This window comes from Chrysemys picta, chromosome 12 (assembly GCF_011386835.1).
Source record: "Chrysemys picta bellii isolate R12L10 chromosome 12, ASM1138683v2, whole genome shotgun sequence".
NCBI lineage: Eukaryota > Metazoa > Chordata > Testudines > Emydidae > Chrysemys > Chrysemys picta.
In genome coordinates, this window is record NC_088802.1 from 49,635,975 (window position 1) to 49,646,109 (window position 10,135).

General features: G+C 43.7%; 1 protein-coding gene and 1 long non-coding RNA gene across 16 annotated transcripts in view; one reads left to right on the forward strand and one right to left on the reverse strand.

Annotated features, from left to right (window-relative positions):
* Positions 1-4,060, reverse strand: part of SMURF2 (SMAD specific E3 ubiquitin protein ligase 2) — a 98,535-nt gene extending 94,475 nt beyond the window's left edge. For 3 of the 15 annotated variants that reach the window (XM_065563646.1, XM_024104601.3, XM_042841009.2), the window contains exon 1: positions 3,782-3,978. In XM_065563646.1, the coding sequence (XP_065419718.1) occupies positions 3,782-3,833 (52 nt within the window). In that variant the 5' untranslated portion in view covers positions 3,834-3,978. Of the gene's footprint in view, positions 1-3,781 lie in introns of all 15 variants that reach the window. The other 12 variants (XM_005282911.5, XM_065563645.1, XM_065563647.1 and 9 more) reach the window with 8 other exon arrangements.
* On the forward strand, positions 4,012-6,625 carry LOC122172251 (uncharacterized). The gene is made up of 3 exons (XR_006172362.2): positions 4,012-4,151; positions 5,330-5,578; positions 6,062-6,625. It is a non-coding gene; the product is annotated as an uncharacterized LOC122172251 (long non-coding RNA).
* The last annotated feature ends 3,510 nt before the right edge of the window (positions 6,626-10,135 follow it).

Genomic DNA, 10,135 nt, shown 5'->3' on the forward strand with positions numbered 1-10,135 from the left:
TAGACATACCGTAAATATATTATATCTATGCAGTTCCCTTTATCAACCAAACCTGATCCTCCTCATTGGAGATATGGCAACATTGAATGAGAAACTCTCTTAACCCCTATACACAGATTCTGCTCCTCCCTCATATGAAGCTAATTGAAGTCTATGGATTTGTGTTTTATGGAACACACGATACAAGTATTTCATCATATATTGGAGTTTCTATCAGAGTGTCACCTAAACAGGCTCTAAACAGGATTAGACAAAATGGTGGTAAAAATGCCACTGGCCGCAGAAGCCCTGCCTATACTACATTTCCCCATGGGAAGGGCTAAATCAGTGAACCCATAGTGGGAAATGTTAAGAAAAAGTCTAGTGTAGAGACAGCCTTAGAACCAGCTACTGAGCTCAGACTAATCTGAGTTATACTTGTGTAAATGAGATTAAAATCCATCATTTAAATTTTATGCTAAGATTTTTCAATTAAAAATGTATTTGAACATATTTAATATTTTGACAGTTGTCTAATATCCTGCAACTTTATACCTCGAGACAGTGCATAATACACCAACGTATATGTCTGTAAGGGATTAGGAGATATTTATCTTCATTTGTCTACCATAAAAGCAAAAGATCAATAACCTTAGAAGAAACTTATAGCCTAGATATACCGTAAGCTAAATAAAAAGTTACTAGAAGTGTGCCACCACCGTGGTTTTTCCCCTGTTATGGAACCCAGACCTAAATAAACTGTTAAACACTTAGTGTAAAGGTATGCCAAACATTTCTCAGAACTTTCTTAAGGTCCCAACAAAGACTCAACCTTTTCTGCAAAATGAGGCCTAGGTTAAATATTTTATTTGGCTCCTTAAGATGGACTGAGAAGTTGGGCATGAGCTCCAGATCAGTTCTTGGACTCGCATCAAACACTATCCTGTCATTTATCCAGTCAGTCAAAACAACGTTTTCCATCTAAACCTTTAATGTTTATGTCCTGAAAAACTGCTAATTGAATCCAGTTCCTGAAATCCATTTTTAGAATATATACCATCCAGTTTAAAGATAATGAACAAAAAAAAAAAGTAAATATTACACACTGATTACAGAATTAATCCTATCAATGTTCAAGCCAAAACAGAAGACAAGACCGCTAGTTTCATAAAGCCAAAGAAAATTAAGATTAAATAACATTTGTCAGATTTAGAGAGCAAATTACTTTAAAAAACACTGGAATATAAGGATTTTGATTCCAAACAATTTTAGCATTCAAGAGTTCTCAGACTGCTTTTCCAATCAAAATGGGTAATCAAAACCACACAGAGTACTCCAGACTATTCCCAAGCAAGAACTGACATCAGTTCAATTAATAAAATTCAATTCACCACTTATACCAACTTTCCTTAAGCATGTAAAACTTCCTTATAACAACTGACCTTGCGTGTAAATCAGTTACGATTAATGAAAGCACAAAATACCTCAACATATCAGATGTATATTAAGAAACAGACAGATGCCTCATGCAAATCTCTGAAAATCAGAGTTGCTCAGTACCAATTCCAAACAGTTATTGAGATTACAAGATTCTTTCTGAAGACAACTTTGTGTGTATTTTCTTTTCAGTATTTCTCTTCCCATATTTTATTAGCAAGGACATATGCTCAAAAATAGTATACTTGTTTCTAAAGAATATACATGCCTTTTCTGGGATTGAATGCATCATAATTGTACACTTTACTAAAATTCAATAAATAACTGGAAAAAAAAAATCTACCCGTGCTGTTTATTTCTTCATCACAATCATAACCCTCTGCAATGTACCTATGTACATTATGTCATAGACAGAACATTATGTCCCTAGATCTTTAATAAAGGGAAGAGAAATCCAGAGGTGAAAAAGGACAATTCCTTAAACAGGTTTTTGTTCGCAGTTTTCCATTAAGCCACAGCAGATTTATAAAGTTTTTAAAAGATTGCTTTTCTGATAGTGCTCAGAGAAACTAAGCTATCAGCTAGAGACCCAAAAGTGCAGAACAGTATTTTAAAAACTAATATTGTCCCACACATCAGCCCAGCTACCCTCATCTCAAAAGTTTACTTCTAAGGAGTTCAGCACATGGGCACTATAGTGGCCCTGCATAAAAACCCCTTTTACAAGATCAGTCCAAATAAGTTCCAAAATATAATGTAAGCAATTATAAGTAATTATAAGAAAAAAATCTACAGTAGTCTAGAAAATAAAGTCATTTTTTCTACCTACTCAGAATTATTTTAAAAAGTTAAATGCAGTAACTTTAAGAATTTTTTTGCAGTAGCAGTTAAACTGGAAATTCTGCACATGCCATTAAAATTACATAATTTCAAAAACGCAGTGACTATTTTTAGACTTTTTTAAAACAACTAATTTATTTTGCAAAGCACAGCCATTAAGTTGGTTCAATAAGCTGCTGGAAGACAAACAGTATTTTAAATATTTATTTTAAATCTTGTATTTTCATGTACTGAGGTCACAATTTAGGGTACAAAATGTGTTTTTTAAATTCAGTCTTTTCTCGCAAGTCTTCAGGAATTATTTTACAGAGGCAGACAAGCTTTATCCATATTTATAAACGTTTCTCCATTTTTATCTTTTTACATTGCCCTCATCACTACAAAAGAAGTACATTCCAAGTATTTAGAAACAGAAATAATGTCTTTCTTCCTTCCCAGCATGTAGACTGAAATAGTTTACTTTTATGTATACAATATACATAAATATTGTTAAAGGCCAAGTTTTTTTTAAAAGGGTATTTTTCCTACAGAAGGAGGAACTACAGCCAACGAATTGTTTACAATCTCAACTAAGGAAGCTGACTTGAAAACAGCAACACAAAAGATCAAAACAAAGGGGACAAAGGGCCTGATAGTTTGTTTCACGATTACACAGAAAAGACGGTCTGAGAGGGTGAGAAACAACCTAAGGTACCTAGCGCCTAAAAAGTTACAATGGACTCCTGCTCGCCCCCCCTTCCCTAAAAAATACAACTATTCCAAAAAGAGCTCCGGCATGTTACAGACTTCGTGCAATAATTCTAGTGAACTCAGGTTTATTCTGGATTCTGAATACAGGCAGGCGGAGAGCACCAATACCTCCACCCCACCACACACACACTGCCCAGGGCTTCACCTCTCCTAACCAAGGCGTGTTTATTACTTGGAGTAAACAATCCGGTTTGATAATCGATGCCACTACAACGCTGTGCAAAGACGTTTCCTTCGTGGCACACGGACCCCTTAGCAACCCGCCCCCTGCAGCGGAGCACTGGGGGAGGGGGGTGTTGGGAGAGAGTTTACTTTTTCCTGAGGCCTGAGTCTCCAAGCCCCAGGTTCAATCTCAAATACACATGGAGGGAGCTCGATCCCACTGCTCCAGCTGGGTTTAGAAAACGGAGAAAGGGGCTTTCCCCAGTATCTCCCTTGCCTTTCACCCCCCCACACACCCCCAACCTAACAGCCACACTCCTCCTCGCCCCACACACCGCCCGCCCCCCCAAACCAGACCTTCCCTTCCCCCATCTACTCCCCACCTTCGCCTGCCTCCCCACAACAGCTCCCGCCCCCCAACTCGGCCCCTACCCTCCTGAACCATCCCCCCTTCTCCCCGAAGCAGCCCCGTACCCCCCAAACCAGGCTCCCCCCGCCACCTGCCCCCTTCCCGTCTCCTCACAAAGCCCGGCTCTTGGCCCCCGGCCCCCCTCTCCGCCTTCCCACGGCGGGCCCCAGGCTCGGTCCCGGGGGCTCCCCGACCCCTCCTCACCTGTCAGTCGCAGCTTGACGGGCCCGTTCCTCCGGGCCCCCTGGTTGGACATGTCCCCGGCCGCTGCTGGGGCTCGGCGCTGCCTTCGCCGGGGCTGCCCCTGCCTCTGGGGCCGGGCAGGAAGGGGGGACGCGCTAATGGAGTCGGGCTGGGCGCTCAGGGAAGCAGCGGCGGCGGCGGCCGCCGGACGAGGAGAAGCCCGGATGTGCCCAGCGTCGCCATAAGCGGGGCCAGCGCCGAGGAGGAGGCGGCGCCGCCACCGCCGCCTTCCCCCGCCCCCTGCCCGGGGCCCTGGCGGCGAGCACAACAAAGCCCGGGACAGCGCGTACCGCGGCGGCCGGCCGCCTCCCTTCCTCCGGGACTGGGCCTGGTACCAGCTTAGCCCCCAAGTGGGGAGGAAGCCCCCCGTGTCCCTGCAGCTTCCTTCCTGCCTCGCAGAAAAGCGCCCCTGTGCTCCCCTCAGTACCCCATGTCCTCACTACCCCCGGGGAGAAGGGGGTGTCAGCACCCCCTGTCACTGGGATGCCCACATGTCCTCACTACCCCTTGGGGAGGGGACTGCCTGCCCCCATAGCATTCCCCTTGCCCTTTGGGGATGCCCCCATATCGTCACTACCCTTTGGGGAGGGGGCTTCCTTCCCCTTAGCATTCCCCTTGCCCTTTGGGGATGCCCCCATGTCCTCACTACCCCATGGGGCTGCCTCCTCCCCACACACTACTGAGTATAGAGCTCCCTGTGTATCTTTAACTCCCCCCAGGGAAAAGCCCCCCTCACCTATCCCCTGCCATTGGGTGAGGGTACCCTTGTGGCTCCTCACTACCATCCATGGTGGATGGGACCCTTGTGTCTTCCTTTCTCCCTCAAGCTGGGCCCTCTCATCCCTTGCTTCCCACAGATGGGGCCCCTCTCACTGGGATGGTGTCCTTGTACCCCCATTTTCTGGGAATTATGCCCTCCTGTGTGTTTCTTCCCACCCCCTCCCAAATCTCACCCCTTCCTAAAGAAGACACCACCTTGCACTGTGGATGCTGTTCCTTTTGCCCCTAAATGTTGACCAAGGGAGACTGGTAACACTATGATGGGCAAAATAGCATCAAGTGTGACTAATAATTCCCACCCTGGAGTTGAAAGGCTCAGAGAAATGTAGGCGCAAATCATATTGTGAGTCAAGGGATAGAAAAAGGAGTAGGAAGTTAGTAGTAGCGGGTGGTGTGAAGATTTATGTATTGAAAAAAAAAAGATTCAAAAGTAAAATAAGTTTATGGGATACAAATGTATAAGTAGATTGTGATACCTTTCTCACATCGAGTAGTACCCTGTTCCTGTTCCCCCAGTATGATGAGACTACTTGTGATGTAGGGTACTTTTCAGGATAAGGGTATCATTATCTAACCATGAAAACCATTACAACTCAGATAAATCCACCATTTATGTGTGATTTGGTTGCAGTAGAAAAGTGAGGGAAATTCCTGCACACACACTCTGAAATTCTCAAAAAAAAGACTGATACAGATCCCGATTCTCAGTGTAACTCTTCTGTCTTCCAGATCCAATGGCAACTATTCCAGAGAATTCCAGGCCTTTCAACATACCCTCCACTACGGGCACTCCAAAGCAGCAAGAGGATTTAAGGAAGGGTATCTGTATCTTAATGAACAATCCAGCAATTACAGTAGAGGCTGGAGGGGCAACTTTCAAAAGTGCCCTACATTAATGAAAGACAATCCTGGAATCAACACAACTACACTGCATACCCTACATTAAATGAGAACGCGGTGTAGCTAAAAATGGGCAAGGTACTCCCACTTAAAATTATGAGTTTGAAATGCCATTGTAAAATTTCCATGAAGATTGAGATCGATAGGAAACTACTGGCTTTGTAAGCAGACTGCTAATTATATTTGATATTATTTCTGATGCTCACCCAGCTTATCTGATAGTTTCATTACATAGGTCCCATTCTGCTAAGGCATTTGACACTAGAATACAAATTAAAACATAATAATCAATATTAAAAAGCCAAACAAAAATTATATCCTCAGTACTTCTCACATACTTTCCTGCTAATTTTGTATTGCTTTGTACACCCATACAAGTTGAATGAGGTCTCAGTTATCTGGCTTAGTGCAAGAGACTCCAGCATATCTTTTCTGCTACAATAACTATCTCCAGTGCAATAGTTGATTTGATTAGAAGACTACATTCTTGCCTTTAAGGTGAATGTTGTGGCTTTTTATTTTTTAATTTGGTCCATTTAATAAACTATTGTTTTTCCATAGGGTTTCCTTCAGTACAACTCTATCATAGCACTGGGTTGTACTGGACCTAAAGAAACCACCCAGTTTTGGAGTCCCATACTGTTCTTCCAGCTGAGAAGGACAGATGGCAGCACTCCCAGCCCAGGGTACGAGAAAATGGGATCAGAAATTAAATGTAGCAGGACTTCCACTGGGCTATCCATTATGTTAAACTAGTCTAATGTTTTTAATATTTCATTTCATTTTGTTTATTTTTAAAAGTACTATTGTAAGACTATATAGGGCAGAGAGGGAAGCTCATATTGACGTAATACCAGTGTATGACACCTACCTTTAAAATACAACCTTCAATTGATAACATGCTGTACAGCACTACACAGAAACTATATAAATGTTTATTAGCAGATAGAGCTGTCATATCTCTTCAGGGCAAAGATTGTGTCTTATAGGTTTGGACAATGCCTTGGACATTGTGCCACAATTCAATCAATTCAATGAACAATCTGTTTAAATCCACATAGGACCTTGCTATCTGCTGGATTTGATTTCAGAATCAAGTGATCATTAAAAAACAAACAAAATGGCTACTTGCTTTTATTTATGCACTACCTTGTAACATCTTGTAAAAACTGCAAGATCTTCCTAGGGAATATGTCCCTTGCAACTCCTTTTCAACACAGAATTCATGATCTGCTGTTCTCACTGTAAATGATTCTTGAACATGGCTTTTTGGTATGTCTGGGAATTGTGCAAGATCTTTTGGAAGAGCTTTTTAAGTCCTGGAGGGCTCCAAATATGCTATCTGTGGAATTACACATTGTACCGGGATATTGTAAGATGCTGCTTTCGACATAATTCTATTGGGTCATTGTGACCTCAGTAAAACCATTATGATTTTTCCATTTACACTGTTTGGGATGAGTGGTTCTCTATGTTATTAAAAATGTTATGAAAGGTGCATGTATAACAGCTACTTTTCAAAGTTAAATAACCAGACATTTTCTGAAACAAAAGAACATGGGCAGAGTTATTGCTTGAGAAATTCATTTTTTAAAGATATATAAAAATAGGGTTTTTTTAAATTGGTCAAATATCTGAAAACACCACATTTTAACCTCTCTATTCAGACAACCCCGGTGTGATTTTTCACAGGTGCTGAGCATCTCTGTAAGGGCTTGATCCAAAGCCCACTGAAGTCAGTTGGCTTCTTTTCATTCACTTCAATGGGCTTTGGCTCAAGCCACTGGTTGTTAGCTTCAGCTCAGAACATACTGAAATTCTCTTGGATTATGCTTCAATGGGTTTCCACATATGCTCAAGGGTCAACAGTAGCAGATCCTAGTGCAGGATAGAAATCTAAGGCCCAGATCCACAAAGTTACTTAGGCATCTAAACACCAGACTTAGGTCCCTAAATCCCAGTTTTGGCTCCATTGTGATCCACAAAACTCCTACCTAACGCCTTTAGGAACCTAAACTTACTCAACACCTAAATTTTCAGGGTAAAAGTTCCCTAGGCACCTATGTTTCTGCCTCTGGGTATGTGCATGGCTGTCTCACTCTTAAGTGTACAGATGCCTATCTCCCACCTAAGCCCCAGAGCGATTCAGAAACTTTGCAGAAGATAGGCATTCATCTACCTAAGTCATGTGTGGTGCGGTCATGGTAGGTGTGCTCAGAGGAGGTGGGGATTACCCCTCTTCTATCTCAGTGGTTAGAGCACTCTTCTGGCATTTGGGAGACCTGGGTTCAGTCCTCCCCTTGGGTGGGAAGGGAAGGTTTTGAGCAGGAGTCTATCAGGAAAATGTTCTGACCACTGAGCTATGGAATATTCCGATGTAGGGACTCCTCAGGTGTATCAATAATTAAAGAGTCATTGGAGTAGGGGGACTGAATGCTGGGTCCCTAACCACTGGGCTACAGAGTCTGGCCCAATGATTCTGTTCCACTGTGGATAAACAGTCACTGAGCCAGAGAGAGAGTAGTGGGCACCTCCTCCTCTGGCCATTTTGGATGGAGAAAGGCAGGGGCCTAACTCATTCCCAAAAGATGCCTTCAGTGCCTCAGAGTATGTCTACACAGCAAAGAAAACCCATGGCTGGCCTGTGCCAGGTGACTCAGGCTAAGGGGCTGTTTCATTGCTGTGTAGACTTCCAGGCACAGGCTGGAGCCTAAGCTTTGGGACCCTCCCACCCCACAGGGTCCTAGAGCCCAGCAATTAAACAGCCCTGCAGCCCGAGTCCCTGACTCCACGACAGCACCTGCGGACCAGACTTAGGAGAGAGAGGGGTAAGGCTTAGGACACACCTCTCTCCTTGTCATCTCCTATCAGCTAGCTTAGACGTCTCCCTGCCTAGCCTACTGACTTTTGTGGATTTAATTCTTAGGAGCCTCTCTCTCCCTATTAATTGTACGAGAGCCTAGGCACCTAGCTCAGGCTTTGTGGATCATAGTAGTATTCCTGCAATTTTCCAGGCATCAACAAGTTAGGCACCGTGATGCCCAGAGTTACATCGCCCTTGTAACATCGTTACAAGTCCCTTTGTGGGTCTGGTATTAGAATGAAAATTGGAGGTTAAGCCTCCAAAGTGACCAGTGTCTCCCATAAAATACTTAATCCCAGTGAATTCAATGAAAGCTGAAGTTGTTCAGCACTTTGCAAGACTGTGTCCTTAATTAGACTTATGCATGAGTTGGGTTCTCAGGGATTGTTTGTACTGGGTTTACTGGTTTATGCAATTGTAATTGTGATATAGATCTCTTTTATTATTTATTAATATCATGTATTTGCATATTCTTGTCAAAACAATTGGCATATTCAATATATTTAAATTTTTTGAACCTTTGTATCATCAAATAAGTAGCTCTTTCATGGAGACTATTTGTGTCTTTTTTGTTTTGTTATTTTCAATCTATGAAAAGTCTTTTTAACACATCCTAGCTACCATGTTAATATCCCGCTGTGCCACACCATAAATTTATTTTGAGCAGCTAAGATGTGTTTTAAAAAAAAAAACGGTTACTCACCTTCTCATAACTGTTGTTCTTCGAGATGTGTTGTTCACATCCATTCCAATCAGGTGTGTGTGCGCGCCGCATGCACGGTCATCAGAAACTTTTTCCCTTAGCAGCTCCCGTCGGGTTGGCTCGAGAGCCCCCTGGAGTGGCGCCTTCATGGCGCTCAATATAGGACTCTGCTGACCTGACCCCCCTTCAGTTCCTTCTTGCCACCTACTCCGACAGAGGGGAAGGTGGGTGGGTATTGGAATGGATGTGAACAACACATCTCGAAGAACAATGGTTACAAGAAGGTGAGTAACCGTTTCATTCACTGCCGTGACCACCAGGGAGCAAGGGTGTGGGTGAGAGAATAAGTACTCGTATCCCTGAGATGGGACAAAGTACTTCCTCTCTATGCCCCCGGCGGTGGGCGGAATGGAGGCTGGAGTCTGCCACAGGGTTTTATTATTATTTTGTATGGTCATTATTCATGGTAATGCCACCCGGGAAGGACCTTCTGGCGCAAGAATATCTACCATTGAGTTCTCTGTTTCAGCCACTTCCTCCGTCTGAAGGCCTATTTTGCGGGCAATGCGGGGGAGCAAGTCTTGGTGCGCCCTGTGGTCGATGGGCGGGGGTCTTGAAACTGAGCTCCTGCCACCACCTCCTCAGGCAAGGACGATGATGTGGCAAGTGAAGGTACAGGGTCTTCACAGCCCTCTAGCTGCCCCAAATGTGGGATACATGGCAAATTGTCACCTCTACTCTTGCGAGCAGAAGACATTCAGATCAGGCCATACTCTGACAGGGAGAGAGGCCAGGTCCATAGTATCATCTCCTTTTCTCTTAACCTTGCAGAAGCCCCTGTATGCTCTCTAGTAATTGGACTCTGCGGGTTGGGGCTGAGGGCACAGGCATTTTCTGTCCTATCATTCCTTTCCCAGTTTATGTGTGGAATCACTAAGTAAGACCATGCAGCAAGTTTTACTCACTGTCCCCTTTGCTGAGTAAAGCCCCTGAGTGGGGGGACAAGGAGCAGCAGCCAGGAAAAGAACCCACGCAGGAGCCATGGTTACAAGGGTGTCAGGAAGCTTTG